The following is a 22,484-nucleotide window of genomic DNA, read 5'->3' as shown; positions in this document are numbered from 1 at the left end:
CGGTTGCAATCCTGAATGTTGAATGACACCTGGGAGACCCAAATAGGTCGCTTCCAGGGCTAGGTGTGAACGCCCACAGCTTGCAAGGCTCGGATTTTGCACGGAGGCATGGTTCTCTAAGCGCCTCCTTAACCGTATTGCGGCAATTGGGCGCTAGGGCTAAAATTTTCGCGCCATATCGGCGGTTCTAGGTCAAATGGTCATGTGGAGGGAAAGATTCCCATTGTCCCCACCTATCCAATTGACTGGTTGGGTTTGCACCGGTGCCCAATGCCAACCATTCATGGCGTCGTTGGAGCGTGACCTGTGTTCTATGAGGAAGTCGTCGAGAGTGGTGCTCAACACATATAACACATAGTGTTGCCGCTTTCAAAGTTCCACGACTCCCAGTAGTCCGAGCCTTACCAAGTCCCTCCGACTCTGATTCCCGTCCTCTGGTCGAGTCGGGCTCTAGGAAGGTGGGAGAGTGACCCTCCTCTTTAGTTTATTCAAGTGGGAGTGAATGATTTACATGCCCATGGAGGGGCTTATATAGCCTATGGGTCCTTGACAAATAACCGATGCTACGCTTGAAAAGAGGTGGGAGGGTAGAACGAGGTAATCTTTGATCCATGAGTCCATGGGCTCCTAGTTGGGCTAGGAGGGGAGTTGTAGCCCATGGAAGTTAGATTTTGTCAACCATATGAAGGCTTTCTTGCTTGGGCTTTGGGCTTCTTTGGTCTTTCGCCTTCATCTTTGACTTGTTCTTTTATGTGCTCTCCTTCTTTTGACTTTTTGACCATAAAGACTTCCTTTGACTTTCATTGACCAAGGTAGCTTGTCTGGAGCCATGGTAGCTCGCTTGGACTTTCGTTGACCTCTCTGGCTTGTGTTGACTACTTTTGTTTTTTGTTGACCGGCCACGTGGATTGCTATGTAAGACTTATGTGGGACCCCCGGTATAACTTTAGTTATTTCTCAACAGTAAGATAATGTTAGAATGCCATATTAATTGATTTCTAAAAGCTGCAAGCTTGAGTAAGCAAAGGCTGAGAAACTATACAACGTGTTTGCAAAACTGAAGATAATTGATTTAGTGTTATTTCATTCTAAATTTTTTGTCCTGGGTGCAGGCTCAGTATATAATGAGTCCGCGGTTGGGGACGTACCCCAACTTAGCATAGACAAGAATGAGATATGGTCTGCTCCGTTTACTGAGAAAGAGGTGTTTGAGGCAGTCACACAAATGAAACACGATAAGGCTCCTGGTCTGGATGGTTTACCAGCAGAGTTTTATAAGAGATGCTGGCATATCATCAAGGATGACCTCATGCCTATGTTCCATGAATTGTTTAACGGCAACCTACAACTTTTTCACCTAAACTTTGGAACAATAACATTGTTGCCAAAGAAGGAGGAGGTTGTGCGCATTGAGCAGTTCAGGCTGATTTGCTTACTCAATGTGAGTTTCAAAATTTTCACTAAGGTAGCCATGAACAGGTTGGCGCAGATTGCCCATTCGGTGGTGCACCCAACACAATCTGCGTTGATGCCGGGGAGACACATCCTAGAAGGGGTGATTGTCTTACACGAAACTCTGCATGAAATCCATTCAAAGAAACTTGATGGGGTTATCTTCAAAGTGGATTTCGGGAAAGCATACGATAAGGTCAAATGGCCTTTCCTCCAGCAGGCCTTACGCATGAAGGGGTTTGACGATGCTTGGAGGAAACAGGTCGACACCTTCAATCAAAAAGGAAGTGTTGTAATTAAAGTGAATGATGACATAGGTCAACAAGGGCTTACGACAGGGGGACCCGATGTCTCCTATTCTGTTCAACAAAGTAGTAGATATGTTGGCAGTCCTTATTGGTCGGGCCAAGGAGAATGGCCAAGTAGGAGGACTAGTTCCGCATCTGTGGATGTGGGAGTATCCATACTACAATACGCTGATGATACTATTATATTCATGGAACATGATCTCGCAAAGGCTAGAAACATGAAGTAGTACTTTGCCTATTTGAACAATTGTCGGGACTGATAATTAATTTTAACAAGAGTGAATTGTTCTGTTTTGGGAGGGCCAAATAAGAACAAGATGCGTATAGATAACTGTTTGGATGTGAAATGGGTTCCCTACTATTCTCGTACCTAGGGATACCAATTCACCATCGGAAATTATCGAATAAGGAGTGAAAGTGCCTTGAAGACCGATTTGAGAAAAAACTAAGCTGCTGGAAGGGCAAGCTTATGTCATATGGGGGCCGGCTAGTGTTGATAAATTCAGTTCTAACTAGTATGCCGATGTTACTCTTATCTTTCTTTGAAGTGCCAGTTGGGGTACGAAAAAGATTAGATTTTTATCGATCTCGGTTTTTCTGGCAATGTGATGAAGTAAAAACGAAATACAGATTGTCCAGATGGGATATAATTTGCAAACCCAAAGACCAAGGTGGACTAGGCGTTGACAACTTAGAGGTTAAAAATAGATGCCTACTTAGCAAAAAGCTATTTAGGTTGTCTGTTGAGACCGAGGGTACATGGTTACAAATTTTGCGTAATAAGTACCTACAATCCAAGACATTGGCCCAGGTTACTGTAAGACCTAATGACTCGCCTTTCTGGAAGGGGTTAATGAAGACGAAAGAAGACCTTTTTCAGAGGGTGAAGTTTAACGTTGGTAATGGCAACGGTACAAGATTTTGGGAAGACACATGGTTAGGGGTGATGCCTTTAGCTCTACAATATCCCACGCTATATAATATTGTACAACATAAGGAGGCCTACGTAGCTACAGTACTACAGCCGGTTCCACTAAACATTCAGTTCAGGAGGGCTTTAGTGGGGGAACGTTGGCTCTCTTGACTTCATCTGATGCGTAGGTTGATGGATTTTCAACTCTCGCACTAGCCAGATACCATCCACTGGAAATTATCCATGAACGGTGAAATCTATGTACTTGGACTTAATTAACTCTGGGTCAATAACGAGATCACTTCACATATGGAAGGTTAAAGTTCCGTTAAGAATCAAAATCTTCATGTGGTTTGTACACAAGTAAGTGATTTTAACCAAGGAGAACTTGATCAAGCGAAGATGGGTGGGTAGTTCACGATGTTTTTTTGTGACTAGAATGAAACCATAAAACACCTCTTTCTCGATTGTCCTCTGGCCAAACTACTTTGGCGCACGATACACATAGCCTTCAACGTTAGCCCTCCAATTAGTATCGACACGTTATTTGGGACGTGGCTAACCGGAGTGGAATCAAATATTGCCGGACATATTCGGATAGGGATATGCGCACTACTTTGGGATATATGGAACTGCAAAAATGGTATCATCTTTAATAGGAAAAATTTCATCAACCTTTTGCAGGTTATATATAGAGCCACTGCTTGTATCTGTATGTGGTCGTTACTCACTCATGTGGACTCGAGGGAGCTTTTGCCTATTGGGTGCAACCGATGAGAGACGGTAGCACGGGTTATCTACAACCGGTATGGATGGCGATCCAATAATAGGATAGGTGTTTAGTCATCTAGGCCTATTTTTCGCCGGTTGTGGCAGTTTTTGTTTTATCTTTGTTCGTTTTATGCTCCTTCTGTGAGCCTTTACTCAACTTAAGACTTTGTTTTGGATCTTCAGTTAAATAAAATGGCTTCATGCATCATTCTGATGCAGAGGCCGGGGGATGTCCTCCTTTTCGAAAAGAAATAATAACAATAATCCGTTGCCAATTACACTTTATTTAACTTGTATGCTGTAACTATGTTAGATATCACATTCAATGTTGCATTAGCTAATTGTGATTTTTCAGTATATATTGTCATTAGTACATCTAATAATGATTAATGAGGAAAATTAGCAAGTATAAGGAGGTTTCAGTGAGCACTGATGGATTTACTCTACTACTCTGATATTAAACGTCACTGTGTGATGAAACCCACAGGATTTAAAGACATTAGAGCTATATGAACACTTAATTAAGCTACCTTTAAAGCCATGAAAGCATCCTCCATGGCACGTCGTCGAACAACCATGTCAGCTCGTCGCAGATCTGCCTGGGTTTGCAAATAGCTGTTGTATTAGATCAGCATGAAACCATGGATTAAACAGTAACATACTAATAGCATATTAGCATGGTTATTAAACAATTTAAACGGGTACTACAATGACATATATATGGGTGCAGCTTTATCGACAGTATGAATGAGAAACGTATGTTACTTAAATCTATTAACTACTTCCTACAAAATGAGTGAAGAAAGAATTTGTATAGACCTACCTCCAAAGCACCATCACTCCAATGTTGATCTGCTGCTTTCTTCAAGTCTGAATGAGCTCGCTCCTTCAATATCTGATTATGTACAGAGGTCAAATTAACATATTAGAAGTATAACGAAACCAATATAACACATAGAAGGCATATGAAACATTCCATACGAACAGATCTAGTACATACTCTAGCAAAATTGGTTAGGTGGGCTGCCCGTTCCTTCACACTGTTATCAATCTTTCGGGTGTCCTTCCTTGCACGAGCTTTCAGGCAATCTTACATTTAGATGAGGAATTAAATCTTATGGAAGGAAAAACTTATAGCTTGTTATGTGAAAGAGCATGTACCATCAAGCTTGAGAAACCCCAATCCTAATACAGCAACATCCTTAGATGCACGTTTGTTCAACCTTGTGATGCCACTAAGAGTAAAAGGATTTCAGATATCAAAATTCAGAATAGCAAAACAAATAAATACATTGTTTCTACCAAGGAAAACAATTACATGAGGGAATATCAATGATGCACAGGGAACAAGAGTACCGTGAAAGCAAAAGAATATCACTCTGAGCTCTTTCATTCACAAACTTTGCATCATTATAGACAAATTGGCACGCTTTAGACAGCCCTTGAGTAGAATATAGTGTTTTTTCCTGAGCTGCAACTTGACTATCTGAAAAATGTGACATTCCTCTTGGATGCTCATCAAAATCCCTGCAACAGAAGATTAAGAATATGGAACTAAAAAATGACGAGCTATATCTGCTTAATGACCATGTGCAGTTTACCATATATGATTTTAGAATTCTGGTACAGAACTTCAGTTTATGTTGGAAGAAACTAGACATTTCTGAAAATCATGAAACTACTATATAAAACTAGAGGAAGTCTTCTTTGACACTGAAATTGTTTCTTAGTCTTCAGCTGACTGAGTTTAATATTACAAGTCGAAAAAATAGGATGAAGCATTATGATAGCAGGCGTTAGCTTTACGATAATATGCATTGCATGAGTTCAGTGTAAACGAAATAAACTACAGACAAAGTATTCAATATTATCTTTATTTTTCATGCTAACAAAGGTACATGGATTCTGACAGATTATTCGTTTGTGTGCGAATGTGTGTGTATACCTGTAAGGATTGTTGCCATCTTCAGGAATATTGCACTCTTTAGTTTCACTGGCACTACGAGAACCATAAGAATGGCACCAAACATTCGGACCTTGTTGGAGTAGGTAACCATTGGACTTCGCATTCGTTTTCCAATGCCTATCGTTTGGAAAGGACCTGATGATATGATATCCGTTCATCCACTTCCTTACCTCTACCTCTAGTGGTAAACAATTCGATGCTACGCAGCGTAGTGCTTTCAGCTTACACGGCATTCTGTGTTTATCATTATAGCACACCCCACTAGATGCTATGGTACCAGATATTTGGCTAGCCATATGTGTCGATCTGTATGTCTACTACAGATTATGAACCTTTGGCCTGACAAAATCTCTATGCCTTCATTTAGCAGATTTTCAGCCAATTTGAAACGGATATTTCAGTACCTGATGTCAATGGCATTAGTTTCACGTCAAAACAAATGAATACACATAGACCAAGAGTCTACTTTGCAGTGCACAAACTTATGTCTACATAATACAGGTACAGATGATCATTTCTAGACAAAATGTAAGAAAATAATAAATAATAAATGCATCAAAGGTGGCACATGGGGGATAATATAGGTGGTCGATGTCAGCAACTATATACTACTCCCCCCTCGAAAATAAGTGTCACAGTTTTGAGCTTGTTTTGAACTGGGGTTAGTTCAAAACTGCGACACTTTTTATGGAAAGGAGGTAGTATATATTGTTAGGTTGATCTCCTCCCGATCGAGCCCAACGGCTCGCCGGGCCCTTCCGATCGAGCCCAACGGCTCGCCGGGCCCTTGACTCGCGCCCTGGTCGGGGCGCCCAACCAGTGTTATACTCCGTAGTTTCTTATTCTAATAACTGACGTGCATAGTATTGTCGGGATTACAGCTACATACGGAATGAAGTTGTACGCTTTGTGACACCATGAGAAATTATTTCTAGTTTAACATTTTTCTTTTGAGCCGCTAGTTTAACATTGTTGGGAGTGAACACATAGTGATTCACAAAGCAGACCCCAAAAACAACACTGGCCTCTCACAAATACAGTCTCACTCGAGAAACTGGCACACAAATCACACACGCTACCTGCAACACAGCACGCTCGGCAGTACGAACGACTATCATGGCATGCAGATGCAGGATGCATCGCTGTCTATGCCTAGCAAAGGAAACCACACAAAGGAAGTAGCGATGAGAAGGACAGCGCCTGCACTTACTGTTTCATGCGAAGGAGTTTGGAGACTGGGGAAGGACGAGAGGGAGGAGCAAGGGGGGAGGGAGATCAAGCGCGATAGTACAGGGAGCAAGGTAGGGGACGCTAAGGACGAACGAGAATGGGAGGGAGAATCCAGAGGCGCGGGGAGGCCACACATGTTGGGTGGCGAAGTGGCATGGCAGCCACCAGTTTGTCCCTGCGGCGGGAGGGAAGCCAACGGGCTGGGACCGCGTTACTATGATCCGATATTCTATGGCCACGATTTCATTGCCCGTGACAACAGGTTGACGGTTAGAGCAACTCCAACTGCGAGACCCATTTCATCCGCCCACGTCTGTTTTGGTCGGTCCGGACAAAAACGTCGGCCCAAAGCGCTGACCCATTCTCAAAATCCGTCCAGTTGGCGTTCGTGCAAACCCATTTCAAGCCCAAAATTGCACCAAAAATGCGTCGGACACGGACACGCCGCGCGTCCCCTCAATGTCCGCCGCAGTCCCACTTGTCGAGCGCCCAACCACCACCCACGTCTTATTAAATGTCAGCACCTACCTCGGGGCCCACCTGGTAGTGTGTGGAAGGTCCGCGAGCCCGTCCTTTTTAATGGAAGCGTGCGGCGGGGCCGGCTTCATCCACTTCCAACGTCCGTCCACATCTGGCCACACCGTGCTCCCTCGCCGGCGACTAGGAACCCTAGCAAGCCCAAACCACCATGGGGTTATTTAGGTGGCGCAAGGGGAGGGGGAAGCTGACCCCCGGTGCGAGCTCTTCCCGCGGCTCGCCGGCTCTTCCGCCGCCGCCTCCTAGACGCGGCTCGCCATCGGAGCGGCAGCGTCTGTACATACCAGGCCACCAGGCGCAGTGGCACTGGCAGTACCGCCGGCCACTGCAGTATCTGGAAGTCAACCTGCCTCATGGCTGGCATCTGGATCCGCAGCAGATCCCGATTCTGGCACTGCCACGCACGCCGCGGGCGCACGCCGAGGAGGTTCGCCGGCTGCGCGAGGCCCTCACTCCGGAGTAGTGGCGGATGCGTGCGTACGCGCCAGACTCCCCCAACTGGGAGCGCTGGTTCCCGCTAGAGCACGAGGAGGAGCGCCGCCAGGGCATCCACGTCGACCACGACGTTCCTCCACCGCCGCCTGAGGTTCTGCCGCACGAGCAGGACGAAGAGGCGGCGTACCAAGCCGCCCTCGCACTACTAGGGAAAACCCTAGCAGTAGCGCGGGTTTAATGCCTATAAGTAGCGCGGGGAACCACGCTACTAGTAAGGCGCTACAGCTAAAGGTTAGCAGTAGCGTGGGTTAGGCCACGCTATTGCTATATCGACTTAGTAGTAGCGCTTTCTACAATGACCGCTACTGGTAATTAGTAGTAGCGCTTCTCCCAGCACGCGCTACTATCATTATTCCATATTTTACTTCTTTTTTATTTAATATTGTATTCATACACCTTTATACAAGTTTTCATACCGCAGCAATTTAGAGATTGTTTTTACATCATAATGAGTTATTACATCACTGGGAGAAAGAACCTTGGACTAGTTTCAAGTGGATGGACATCCACTTGAAACTAATCAGCGGTTCTTTCACCCAATGATATAATAAATATCATCATCATCATATCATTAAAAACTTATCATCATAATACATAATTGTCATATAACACATCCTCATGATCATCGTTTTCATCAATGAGACATCACATAGCAAGTTGGTCACTAGTCATAATCACAACTACTCCTCATCATCAACTCTCATCCTCATGATCATCGTTTTCATCAATGAGACATCACATAGCAAGTTGGTCACTAGTCATAATCACAACTACTCCTCATCATCAACTCACATAAACATATTGTACCTCATAGGACCTACTACATTCTCTTAGGACCTACTATATTCTCTTAGGTAAAATAATATAAAACAAGATAGCCTCTGACTCTCCATTATGGAGAATGGAGATTATCCTGTCTCCAATTCTTGCCTTTCGCATAATGTTGCTTCCAAGAACCTCCTTACGACTATCCATATATTTTTTTCCATTATTTGATTATCATGTGTTCACCGGTTTTAGAAATCCGGTATGGACAGGTGAGATTCATAGGATGACCTGGTTGTATGTTCAAAACATCAAGGCGACCATTCTGATACATCAAATGAGGCACACAATCCATCGGGATTTTCTGTTGAAAAACATAGTAATAACTTCATAGTTAGCAATGTAGTTCAGTTTTAGAAGTATGCAAAAGATGCACGGATGTCGTAATAGTAAAAAAATCTTACCAGGGGAAGTTATCGTGGTTCAACACGTGCACTAGTGGCACGTATTGACCATAATGTGGATGCGTCTGATAATAGACATTGTAATTCTCAAGGTTAGTACAATATGCGACCAGATGATTTCTCTCCTGATAAGTTAACTCAGAGCCATCGGTGTAGTAGGTTCTGTCTACCATCTTCCACACATTAAGCTGTCAACTATTTTGAAATAAACAATATAAACTAGTTAATAACTATGTTTGAGAAACTCACATAGCGGTAGAATTGGAAGTGTATCAACAAGGACCCAAATGTCCAAATTGTCCACCTCGATGTCAGGATCACCAAGATCCATAGTGACAAACATACCCTCTTGAAAATCATACATCTTGCAAAGTGCTTCCCAACCCGGGCAACCAAAATGGATACGCTCTCAGAATTGTATAGATTTACCTCAAAATCCATACCATGATGGGTCCTTAGGTTAATTTTCTTTGTTTCATTCCTCTCATGATCTTCAAAACCCATCCTCTCCAAGACATGGCGTCTTGCATGGCATGGGATAAGCTAGTCGAATTGTAAAAGACGAAAATTACACGTTGAAGTAGTAGAAGTCGAGCTTAATTACGAAAAAAAAACTTTGTGTTGTAGCTTAACGTATCACAATCGAAGGCCTCCTCGAGCTTAATGCTGAAGCGCCGACCTTCTACCAAGTGAGGCCTGTCGCAGAAAACCCGGTTGTCGCCGCACCAGGAGCACTCCCCGGGACCTTCTTCGTCCGTCGACATTTCCTATGTTCATAATTCAAAGATTAAACTTGAACAATTAAATATATGTACTACAAAAACTAAATTAGATCATTATTATTCATCACGGGTTGACTATCGGTTTGTCGAGTCTTTTCTTGAAAACTCTCAGCTCACGTGGTGTATATATTCGACCGTCAATGATGGTAGCTCCTCCTTTAGTTCACGAGTGCATTACACCAAATTGTCTAGCACACATGAACAAAGGAGAAGCTACCCCCATGACAACAGTCGGGATTCTTCATCCTCTCATATATAGTGGAGACTCTCCCTCACTGATTCCTCTCTGACATTTGTGACCGTCGGTGATGGTCGTTACTCCTCCTTCCCCTAGTGCATAACAAAGGTTTAGCACAAGGAGAAGAAGGAGAAACGTCCCCCACGACAACAGTCGGGATTCTTCGACCTCAACAGACTTAAAGTCAACCCGAAATATCGTTTAATTATCTTTCTAGAAAATCCAGACCACTCGATATTTCCTACATATTCTAGCACAAGTCATGCCAAAATTCACGGGAAATTCCGGCATGGCCTTTGCTAAAAAAGGACATATCGAGCGCCTAAAATTTGCCAAAACGGAAATTAATCAACACTCCGGCAAAACATAGGCCACTCGGAGGTGTAACCTGCAAACATGACCGGCCACTTGGGCAACCACATATCCTATTTGAGTAACACAAGATATTCATATTTTTATCTACATCATATCTTATAGGACTCATATTCACATGGAGATTTGGCTGGTCTCACCTCGAGGTCGGAGGGGGTCGGTGACGGGGACGACATCAGGGATGATGGAGGGGCTCCTAGATTTCTGCAAAAACAAAAACCATGTAAGTTATCACTAATACATCTCGAATAGTATCATACATATAACATCACTAATACAACTAAAACCCTAGCGAACGACAGGTATCAACGACGAGGATGCGGGATAGGCATCGTCGACGTCGATGCGGGAATAATTGCTTAAACTAAAAAAATAACAACAAATGTGACATGTTCAACTAGTTCTATTAATTCAACTAGTTCTTACTAAAAATAAACGTACTATAAATAAAAATAAACTAGTTCTTTCTAAAAATAAACTCGTTCTTTCTAAAAATAAACTAGTTCAACTAGTTATATTAATTTTCTTACTAAAAATACATTAGTTCTATTAATTTAACTAGTTCTTAATAAAAATAGACTAGTTCAACTAGTTTTATTGATTTACTTACTAATTATTTTAAACACTTACTAAAAATAGTAAAAAAAACTACATTATACAATAGTAGAAAAACTACAGTAAAAAACAGAAAAAAAGAGATGGAGGGAGGAGGGGAAGGGAGGAGGAAGGAGAGAGGAGGAGGGGGAGGAGGCCGGTGGGATCAGAGGAGGGAGGGGCGGGAGGGAGGAGGGGGAGGGGGCGGCCGGAGGAGGAGGAGGGAGGGGGTGGCCGGAGGAGGAGGAGGGAGGGGCGGTGGGAGGAGGATGGCCGAAGGAGGAGGGAGGAGGAGGGAGGGGAGGAGGGAGGAGGGAGGAGGAGGGACGGAGGGAGTACCTCAGTGGAGGAGCAGCGCGGCGGCGGCAGACGACAGGTTCTGCGCGGGCGAGAGTGAGTGAGATGGAGAGTGAGTGAGAGGGAGAGTGAGTGAGAGGGTCGGGCGCGTGGTGAGGATAAGGTAAGTAAGTAGTAGCACATTTTCGAGATACACGCTACTGCTATGGAATGTAGGAGTAGCGCTAGTTGCAGATACACGCTACTGCTAAGAGGGGCTAGCCATCTGCGCCCAGTACAAACATAGCAGCAGTGCATTTTCCTAGCACGCGTTACTGCTAAAGTAGTAGCAGTAGCGCGGTTTATTTAAAAACGCTACTACTAAGATCCTATGTATAAGGTTTTCCCTAGTAGTGTCGAGCTAGCCCTGCAGTAGGCGCCGGAGGCGAGCAGGATCGAGGAGGAGGCCCAATGGGATGGGATGGACCGCGCCCTCGCCTTTTCGGCGGCAGGGCACTCCGTCCATGTGCCGCTCTACGACTCGCCTCCGTCCATCGTCGAGCCCAAGCCGGAATCAGAGCCGAGGCGGAAGCGCTCGCCGCCTCCACCCACTTGGCCGGAGGAGTCCTACACGTGGACCGGCGAGTGCCGCGAGTGGGTGAGCGCGCCTCCAGTCCACTACGCCGTGACACCGGAGGAGGAGGCGGCCCACCTTGAGCGCTGGAAGGCGCACTGGCTCACCCAGGAGGCGGTCGACGGCGAGCGCCAGATGCTTTGGGAGCAGTAGCCGCGCCGCGACGTGGAGGCACTACGGCTTGAGGAGGAGGAGGAGGAGGAAGAGCGTGCTCGGCTAGCGGCAATGTCGGCACCGCTGCAGATGCCAGAGGAGGTTGCCCTGGAAGCGTACCATGTGGTTGTGATGCCCCAGATTCAATCATACACTAATCATACACGCAAATGTGTACGATCAAGATCAGGGACTCACGAGAAGATATCACAACACAAGTCTAGACACAAATTAAAACAATACAAGCTTTATATTACAAGCCAGGAGCCTCGAGGGCTCGAATACATCAGCTCGAATACAAATGAGTCAGAGGAAGCAACAATATGTGAGTATAGACATAAGTTAAATAAGTTTGTCTTAAGAAGGCTAGCACAAAAGCAACATTGATCGAAAAGGCAAGGCCTCTTGCCTGGGGGCCTCCTAACTACTCCTGGTCGTCGGTGTCCGCCACGTAGTAGTAGGCACCCTCGGGGTAGTAGTAGCCATCAGCGGTGGCGTCTGGATCCTGGGCTCCACCATCTGGTTGCAGCATCCGAGAACAATGGAAAGAGGTGGAAAAAGGGAAGCAAAGCCACTGTGAGTACTCATCCAAAGTACTCGCAAGCAAGGATCTACACTACATACGCATCGGTGTCAATGAAATGGGTAGTATCTGTGGACTGAACTGCAGAATGCCAGAAGAGAAGGGGAAAGCCTAGCCTATCGAAGACTAGCGTCTTCAGGCAGCTCCAAGCATCTTGCAGCATTCATAAGAGTATAGAATAGCAGTTTATATTTAGCAAACGTGTTGTAACATTAGCGCCCAGAGATCACTTCCTCGACTCCCTGCAAGGAAACAATCCCGGAGCCATCATTTCCATTACATGCCTCAGCATTCAGTATCCAGTTCGAGTTGTAACGATCGGGATACAACTCCGAGTGTCCGTTACCGTAGGACAGGCTATCGATAGATGTTTTCTTCCCTGCAGGGGTGCACCAACTTACCCACCATGCTCTATTAACTCCGAACGGACACACTTTTCTAGGTCATGCCCGGCCTCAGCCAAATAATACGCTGCAACCCGACCTAGGCCTAATAGAGAGGTCAACACGCTGGTCTACATCCTAAGCGCGCAGGGGTCTCGAGCCCATCGCCCTTTGCACTCCTGCACGTTGTGAACGCAACCGGTGAGTAGACCTAGCCCCCCTTATACAAGGCGAGGCGTTCTAGTCCAACCCGGCGCGCGCCGCTCAGTCGCTGACGTCTAATAAGCTTTGACTGATGCATACGACACAGAACACCCATACTATGACGTCGTGATGTGCTATCAGGCCAGAGGCCCCTCAGATTAAATATCCAAACCATTAATGTGTTGGTAGTGCGGTCACGAGCAGAGACTCACGAAAGATGTGACCCCGTCGCCCCGTCTCGAGGACTTGCGGCAAGGGCTAAGAATACCTGGCCACGCCTCGTATTCAACTCTCGGGTACCCTCCAGGTCAACCCGTCTCCACATCATTCACGGGTACCCCTTAGGGTCGACCCACCTTTCGAAGTAACAGTTGTAAAGTCCAAGTATCCGTGTGTCCAAACACCAAAGGGAAACCCCGAGGAATCACCCTCGGTGGATTCCACTCGATGCAATCATCAAGTTGAACGTAGGAGGAACCACCCTCGAGGTTCACACTTGAGGGGTTGCACGATAGAGCTGTATTAGAAGTGATTAAGGAGGAATCACCCTCGATGACCACAACCGAATAGCTACACTACAGAGATCTCATTAGGAGTGATGTATGAGGTACCACCCTCGGCACTCGATGGTAACTCTATAGAGTCGAACAACAAAAGGGGCGTGATGTGATGTGAGGTGTCGGGCTCTGGTCGTCGATCACATTGATCGAGACATCGATGATGAAGCACGGGCAACAAGGCCAAGGTGGGGGGTCACTGATGGATCACTAACCAACCTATACTAAGCAGTTTAGGATAAGAAGGTAGGTAACAATAAGCATGTTACAAAAGCAGGCTATGCATCAGAATAGGAGCAATCAATTACAGTAGCAAATTCTAAGGCAAGCATGAGAGAATGGAATGGGCGATATCGGGATGATCAAAAGGGGGGCTTGCCTGGAAGCTCCACTGAAAAGGGAAGAAGGGTCGTCATCGACGTAGTCGATCATAGGGGCTGCATCAGCCTTGGGGTCTACCGGAGAGAAGAGGGGGAAGAAACAATAAATATGAAGCAATCATAGCATCACAAAGCATAACATGACAATATGTTATGCTGGGTGTGACCTAACCTATGGCTACACATTATAGGTGAAGGGGGAATTCAACCGGGAATGTTTTCCCGGTTCCGGACCTGTGTCAGTCAGATGACCGGAGGGGGAATGTTCCATGTTCAAATAGTTAGAGGCATCTGACAGGTAAACGAACCGCTTATTCGGATTAGTCGGATTTTTCTGAGCAACTTTCATATATAAAACATTTTCATCCGAGCTACGGTTTATTTTGTACGATTTTCTAAAGTTTTAAACATATTCTGGAATTATTAAATAACAGAAAAAGAAATACGACGTCAGCATGACACGAGAATGACATCAACAACCAGCTGGTCGGCTGGCCAGGTCAAAGCTGACCTGTGGGTCCAGTGGGACCCATTGGTCAGTGTGGCTATAACAGTGAATTAACTAATCTAACTAAACTAATTAGGGATGTGGGCCCCATATGTCAGTGAGACATTAGACTAATCTAATTACTTTTAATAAAAACCGTTTTAATTGATGTATTAAGTGGCAGGGCCCACTCGTCAGCGTCACAGAGACGCCCAGTCAGCACGTTGACTGGTCAAACCAGCCAACGAGGCCACCAGGGCCCACTGGTCAGCGACCCATGGGTGGGACCCATGGAGCCACGTCGGCGTTGGAGAGAGCTCCGACGACCAAAAACGACGGCGGCGTGCTTGGGAGGTGGTCCAGTTTCGCGCCCAGGGCACCATTTCTAGCGCGGCCGGGCTCGTTCGAACGAGAAGACAATGACGAGGCGATCTGGGGTGGTGGCAGAGGCTGCGGTGGACGGGAACATCGACGGCGAGCGGCGAGGCGGACACCGGACTTCGGTCGTCATCGAGATCGGGGCTGGGGTGCGTTTGCAGGCAAACCAAGCGGCTAGACAAGGCCTACGCGGTGCAGTGAGCGCAATGGTGGCACACACGGGACCATTTGGTCACGTGGCCACCCCGGCGATGAGCAGAGGCGGCGGCGCATTTGGGAGGTTGTCGGGGTAGGTGATAAGGGGCTCGTGGAAGGATGAGTGCATGTGCGTCGTGCTCCTGGGAGCACAAGGAGCACGACGAAGACCTCAGGCGAGCGTGATAAGGGCCTTGGCCACGGCCATGAGCTCGTCGGCGGCGTACAGAGCTCGGGCGCAGTAGAAGCTAGCTACGGTGCATAAAGATGCTAACGGAGGGGAGCAGGAGAAGGAGGAGCTCACCTAGCGGCACGCACGGTGGCCCTTGGAAGCTTAGGAGCAGTAGGAGTCGTCAGAGAGGAGGAAGATCGACGGCGGCCGAGGCTCGATCCGCACGTTGTAGAGCTTCCCATCTCCCGTTCGTGGACGAAGACGAAGCAGATGATGTCGGCGAAGGCGAGTGACACGACGGTGAGGTGAGGCGATGGTTGTGGCCACGCGTTTTACGGCGGCGAGTCCGTGGCAGTGCTCGGTAGTGGTGGATCTAGAGGGAGAGAGGGAAAGAGAGCGAGTGGGAGAGTGAGGGGCAAAGTGGGGAGGCACTAGGGTTCATCTGGGGTGGGGCAACCTAGTAGGCGCTCGGGAGCCGCCGGAAGGCTGTCCTGTGGCCATCGGCAGCCACGAACGGCGCGCGCGTCCACCCAACCCCTGGTGAACAGAGGTAGGGGACGGCAGGGTTAGGTGGGTCAGGCTGCACTGTTGCGCGGCTGGGCCAAGTGCACAGTGCAGCCTGGCCTTTTCTTTTTCCTTTTTTTTAAAATTTCTATTTTTCTTTTACAGAAAGGGGTTTGTAATATTCTGGGTGCCAAAATGATTTGTGTATGATATGGAATTGTCCACATAAATACAATGCAATGTTTGGCACAACCACAAAAATTTGGAGGCCAGGGGATGCCATTTACATTTTTCACAATTAAATGACATTCAAAAATGTTGAAGTTGCAATGAAATAATTGCTACTATCCATCTTAGCTGAATGGTGATGTTGTTTTCCTTACAATTAAATGTTATGGAATTTTGGCCAAATGATGGACTATTTTGCAGCAACTTTTGTCCAACTTCAAATTCACTTGCAAATTGAATTTGATGCCAAAGTGGAATTTCAAATGAGATTTTAATCAAAGGTGATTAAGCACTGTTTGAAAAAAATGATTAGCTTAATCACAGAGGGTTACTGTAGCATGACACTAGGGGTGTTACAAATCTCCTCCACTATAAGAAATCTCGTCCTGAGATTTAAGAGGTGGAGTAGGGGTAAAGACTCGGGAAGGACGAAGCTCAACACAAGATAGGTACGTGGGGACTATGTCAGTGAATGTGGCATAGAGGCATCTCTCGAGTTGAAATTCAAGAAAGTCATCGACAGCAAGGTGAGGTGCAATAAGAAGCTTCAACCTGGTAGACAATCGTTTGTTGCCTGAAACAAGGGGTGAAAGGGGTTCAGAGCAATGGGAATAAGTATTGCGTCTCATACCAGAATAGATCGCCTCTCGGAAGGCGGCTCGGGATTTTCATATGAAGCCAAGCGTAGAAATAACCTTAGAAACAAGGGTGTACAGGAGAGTCAGGTTTCGATCTTGTGGAACTGTGGGTTATGGGACCACCATGTGGGTTAAAAGCAAGAAGGCGCTAACATCTTGAACGGTCATGATAGCAAGGCAGGTCAGAGGATAGCCTGCCAGTTATGTTGGCAACAAATTTTGGTACCAAGGGTCTGGGATGAAGAGAACTATTTTCCTACTTGTAAGACGAGGCAGACCAATAGGCAAAGTTCTCGTCCATCGGTGGTTACCGGAATGTCATCAACAATAGTAACAGGGTCTTACTGACAGAGTTGTACACCGAGGTGCTTACTTAAGCAGGGATTTATCTCTGCTCAGACAAGTTAGATTACAAGAAAGGTAAAACAAAACAATGGAAAGAAAAATGTGATTATTATGATAATCAAGCCAATGTAAAGGAAAGGTGTTTATACCCAAGTGTTAGAGTATATCTTTCCCAAGGAAAGGCAGAGCATGATAGGGCTCCAAGTATTAAACCATTTAGGCAAAGGGGCAAGGAATTTATGAGGTTTACCCATACAACGGTGTTTGGATAATTGATGAAGATCAGTTAGCATTGCACTCCCAATGTTCTTGTTGATGATCGAAGTACCACACACATGCTTCGGGATAGTGTTGACATGGTCATCAGGGAAAGGTCAGACTTCAGATACACAAAGGATCCATCGAAACAACTTATAAAATAAGTCATACAATTTCAGCAAGAAAAAAATGATTTTGTGGCCGGCGGGCTTAGGAATAATTCATCGAGTGGGCAAGGATGGTATTTCTCATCATGAATTTGATTGATATCCTGGAACAGCTCAGAATGTTGGTGATGATCACGACACATTTGTCGAGAGATTTCAGGAAGATGTAATCGATCGGCGATAACATCAAGTCAAAGGGATGATGAAGTGAAAGGTTATTAGAACCATGGGTACAACACAAACTTGAAATCAAGCTTGCTGTTCAAGGCGAAAAATGATAATACAAGGAAGATCGATGTAAGCTTAGCTCATTGTCAGAAATTGTGCTTCGGGAAGAAGGACCAGGTAGCACAGTGAAAAAAATTTAGTACGATAATGATATAGCTAATCAGGCTAGGAATGACTTGAAGGATTATTATACTCGTAAGCAGCGAAAATTACTTAGAGTTACAGAATCATAGTGCAGAATCGATTCACCTATCGGTGTTCTCAAGTGACTAATAACTCAGAACCCAAGGGAAATCCAAAATCGGCGAGAAGCAATACTAGATGAAGACTCATTGGAAGCAACACAGTTCTTTGATATTCTCGAGGTACTAGAGGGTAATACTCGAAGGAAGATCAAAATAGAGGTTGCGGAGATGCGTTTATCGACAGAAGACAAGTGCTTTAACTTGTCTGAGAAATGGAATCAAGGAGAAAATATGGTGGAACCACGATTGCAAAAGACCAGATCCATGATATATGATAGGGGAATAATTAATTTAAGAGAAGCTTCCATGATAAGATCTACATCGTGTCCATGGGCATGAACACAAAGTTCAAGGTCGACTCCCACTTCTTCAATGTATAACCTTCCCTTCCCTTCTCGTTTTCGATGAAGTTGTAGTGTTGAAATTATATCTGGCAAAACACCAGAAGAGTATGACTCGTGAAAACTTTCGGGTTCAAACGGATTATGGGAGGCATAGGTTCAACCCATAGGGGAATCTTAGGAACCTATTCCACAAACTTTAGAAGTAAACAACACAAGCTCGAAAGCAGAGCATGGTTGACAAAAGGAGAGGATACAATTACCAAAGGCATTATGTATCCGGGAAAGAACTCACAAGGTGATTAAATATGAAGTACACTTTCGGAAAAATCCAACAAAATATCTGGTGGTCCACAAGGGATCTGATGTGAGCATTGGTACTCAACCAGAAGAAGAAAGAATGCAAGGAGATCAGACTATAGAAACAACTAATTAATTCAAGCTTGAATGCAAAGGAATGATGATTTCCAGATCAAGGGATTGGAAGCAAAAAGCTCTGATGTCAGGACCCCGACTCGATGTCACCTCGATCTAGCTGGTAACACCTCATATCACTTTGCGGCCTCACGCACGGTATCCCCACGGGTGTCGTCTTACCTTTTCCCGGGACCGTTTGCGCCTTTTGGCTCACGTATATGATAGTGTCGCTAGCATCCATATGATAAAGAGCCCGGGCTGACATGACTAGTCGTAAACCCAAAGTGGCACAGACTTACAGGGACAGGCATCCATGACCCAGCTTCGAACGTGCCGGTCATCAGCAAGTGGGTCCGGGCTGTAGCACTGGGCTAGCAGGACTCCGGTAAACCGGGCTGTAGCGGGCTAACAGGACTCCGGTACTCAAAGCGTGACATTTCCCCGAAGGGACAGACACAGGAACGAAGAAGGACACATGCCGGCCAGCCTAAGTGTTCCAGAGCAGTAGCAAGCTACCATGGCTCAGCGGTAACACTAGGAGACATTTCCCGGTAAGAGAGGCTACTAAAGATAAACAACTAGATAGTCAGATCCCACACATACCAAGCATTTCAATCATACACACAATATGCTCGATATGTGCAAATACAACGAAGCATCACAACATGACTCTATGACACAAGTACTTTATTTAAGGCTCAGGGAGCCATACATAACATACACAAAGGTACGGGTCTCACGACCCCACATACAAGTCATACAGTCATACAAACCAGCAGCGGAAGTAACTTGTCTGAGTACAGACAACTAGTAAAATAAAAGAGGCTTGGAAAGCCTAGCTATACTACGTGGTCCTCACAAGCTCAGGGTCACCACCTGGGTCTTTAGCCTACTCGTTGATGTCAACGTCTACATAGAACCCATCAGAAGGGGTTGCAGCGTCTTCTGTAAAAATGTAGATTATAGCAACATGAGTACAAAGGTACTCAGCAAGACTTACATCAGATCCTACATACATGCATAGTATCAAGAAGGGTTGGTGGAGTTATTGCAGCAAGCCAGCTTTGACTCTTGGCTAGGCTATCCTACGATACTCCAACTGAAATGGTTTTGCGCACACGAGTCCACTACTCACCACTTCAATACACTACCGAGGATCCACCTCCGGATTCCTACGGAAGAGCCATCCTCGGCACTCACACTTATCTTGAGGCTTTTAACAGTTTCCATTTACTTGTCTATGAACTGTATAGGCAACCAAGTAGTCCTTTACCGCGGACGCGGCTATTCGAATAGATCATGTTAACCCTGCAGGGGTGTACTTCTTCATACACGCTCTCACCACTTACCGTCGCTTACACGACATGTACTCGGCAACCTTCAAGCGGAAGCCCAACGTGGGTGTCGGCCACGACCTACCTAATCACCTAAGCCTCCAGTCCAGGTTTATCGCCTATTCAGGTTCCATCCGCAGGGAGTCCGGCCGAGGTTTCCCATACGGCCCCGAACGATGTGAACAGGGTTCCCGAGATACCTAACGGGTATTCGGTACACCGTGCCACGTACCTACCGCATCACAGCCCACCCCTACGGTCAGCGCTGTCCACGGCCTCCAGTAGGCTACAAACACCAGAAACTACTTGCAACTCCTGGACGGAGAACTAGGGTGAATAAGAAGTCGAGAGGGTCCATTGGTTTCGGGCCCAATGCATGGTAGTAGCTGATTCTTAAATCACACATACAGATCTCAGTGCTTAAGGTCGGCTTCAATGAAACAACCCACCATGTACTCCTACATGGCCTCTCATCGATACCTTTACCAAATCGTGTTCACCACACCACTCTCATTACCGACATAATCATTTCACTCTAGCCCATCACCCAGATGAACCAGACCTGACACGACTCTAAGCATAGCAGGCATAGCAAGGTAGGAACAACACATACATATGGCTCAATCAACTCCTACACATGCTAGTGGGTTTCATCTAGTTACTGTGGCAATGACAGGTCATGCAGAGGAAATGGGTTCAACTACCGTAGCACACAGCAGTTTGAATCGCGTTGTCTTAATGCAGTAAAAGAGAGCAGGAGCGAGAACATGGGATTGTATCGATATGATCAAATGGTTGGTTGCTTGCCTGATGGTTCGATGCACTGATATGGTTCTTCGTTAGGGTAATCACGGTACTCCTCGGGGGCAGAACCTGTCGCAAAGGACATCGATACACAAGCATCACCAAACAATGTGCAACAATATGATGCATGCATGAAACATGGCAATATGAGTGTGTTGGGCTAATGCAACTAAAACCAGAGGGGTTTGAACAAATTTGAATCAAGGATTCAAATTTCAAATTCAAATATGGTCTTTTAAAGTGCTTTTCCTTGTTCTGCTTAAAACATCAATTTAACTTGTTTGATCATGCATGAAAATAGTACAGATGGATAGATTGGATTTTTCTGATCATTTTTCATATATAATTTGTCCAATTTGGAGTTACAGAATAAAAGTTATGAATTTTTGAAGTTTAAATAATATTCTGGAATTTCCTGATTTAATTTAAATCCAGAAAATCAATTACTGCGTCAGCCTGACGTCAGTGTGACGTCAGCAGGTCAACGGAACAGGTCTGGGTCAAACCTGACAGTGGGTCCCGCATGTCAGGGTGATTATTTTAATTAAGATTTAATTAAAACTAATCCTGTATAATTAGCAGGGCTGGGCCCCACCTGTCATTGACTCAGGGGAGTCAACCAGGGCCCACCCGTGGTCAAAGTCAAAGTCGGCTGCCGGCGTTTAGCCGCCGGCGAGCCCGACGCGGCGGCGGGAGTGGTTTTGGCCATTTCGGCCACCAAATGGACCGCGGAGACCACCGGAGTGGAGCTGAGGACAAACCGCAGCTCTTGGCGGAGTCCGTTGGGGTCGGGGTGGCCGGAGTTGGCGCCGGCGACGACTTTGGCGGCCACCGGGGTTCGGTCGAGGATGAACTTGGCGCTAGAGGGGTCGGTGAGGCTCGTGGAGTGGCTAGCTAGGTGCTGTGGGACTCGGTGAGCAAGATGGACACCATCTTGTGGCCGGAGTGTGGCCGGAAGCACGTCGGCGACGAGGTCCGCGACGGTGCGGGCGTGTGATCCTCGTGCGGTGGCTACACGGCTCGGGAATGAGAGAGAGAGGGTCGGAGGAGTAGCTAGGCTCACAGCGCTCCCGTAGAGGCCACCGGCGGGGTCGGGGACGAGCTGAGGCAGCGACGGCGTTGAAAGGGATCTCCGGCGACGGCGAGCTCGGGCGAGGTCGGTGCGGTGGTCTCGGGCCGCTCGAGCACACGGGGCTCGGCTAGCTCGATGAAGTGGACGGCGGCGAAGCTCCTGGACACGGTGGCACGGCGTGGGGTGGACGGAGGGCGTGGCTACGGCGAGGGGGTGGCGGCGATGGCGTCGGCCATGGCTGGGGCGTGCGAGGGGGAGGAGCTGGAGAGGAGAGGGGGTGTCTGGGGGGTTCGGGGGAGAGAGGGAGGCCGGTTCACGGCGTTAGCCGGGCGAGGGAGGCGGCGAGGCGGCGAGCAGCTGCGTGGCGAGCTGCGGTGCCGCCGCCGAGCACCTTGGCTGCCTGCCTGGCAAGCCAAGCAGCTCGCTGGAGCGGTGGCCGGGCTGGGCCGGCCAGGTGGGCTGGCTGGTGGGCGACAGGTAAGTTTTTCCCTTTTTTTCTGTTTCTGTTTTTTATTTAATATATCTGCAACTTTGTTGAATTTAATAAAATACCTAGGCAACTTCAAAAATCACCAAACTATTCCTGGCCCATAGTTGGATTATTTCCAACATGA

General features: G+C 46.5%; 1 protein-coding gene across 15 annotated transcripts in view; it reads right to left on the bottom strand.

Annotated features, from left to right (window-relative positions):
* Positions 1 to 6,866, bottom strand: part of LOC123137273 (senescence-associated protein OSA15, chloroplastic) — a 45,219-nt gene extending 38,353 nt beyond the window's left edge. For 3 of the 15 annotated variants that reach the window (XR_006468019.1, XM_044556965.1, XM_044556968.1), the window contains exons 1-7: positions 6,621 to 6,800; positions 5,390 to 5,814; positions 4,801 to 4,971; positions 4,606 to 4,679; positions 4,445 to 4,533; positions 4,268 to 4,339; positions 3,975 to 4,043 (exon numbers count right to left, since the gene is read on the bottom strand). Coding sequence is in view for 11 of the 15 variants with exons in the window: in XM_044556965.1 (XP_044412900.1) it covers positions 3,975 to 4,043; positions 4,268 to 4,339; positions 4,445 to 4,533; positions 4,606 to 4,679; positions 4,801 to 4,971; positions 5,390 to 5,706 (792 nt within the window). In the remaining 4 variants the exon portion in view is untranslated. Of the gene's footprint in view, positions 1 to 3,974; positions 4,044 to 4,267; positions 4,340 to 4,444; positions 4,534 to 4,605; positions 4,680 to 4,800; positions 4,972 to 5,389; positions 5,815 to 6,620 lie in introns of all 15 variants that reach the window. The other 12 variants (XR_006468017.1, XM_044556966.1, XR_006468020.1 and 9 more) reach the window with 9 other exon arrangements.
* Positions 6,867 to 22,484: the final 15,618 nt, after the last annotated feature.

This window comes from Triticum aestivum, chromosome 6B, assembly GCF_018294505.1.
Source record: "Triticum aestivum cultivar Chinese Spring chromosome 6B, IWGSC CS RefSeq v2.1, whole genome shotgun sequence".
NCBI lineage: Eukaryota > Viridiplantae > Streptophyta > Magnoliopsida > Poales > Poaceae > Triticum > Triticum aestivum.
The sequence above is the reverse complement of the archived record's forward strand: the minus strand, read 5'-3'. Positions and strand labels throughout refer to the sequence as shown.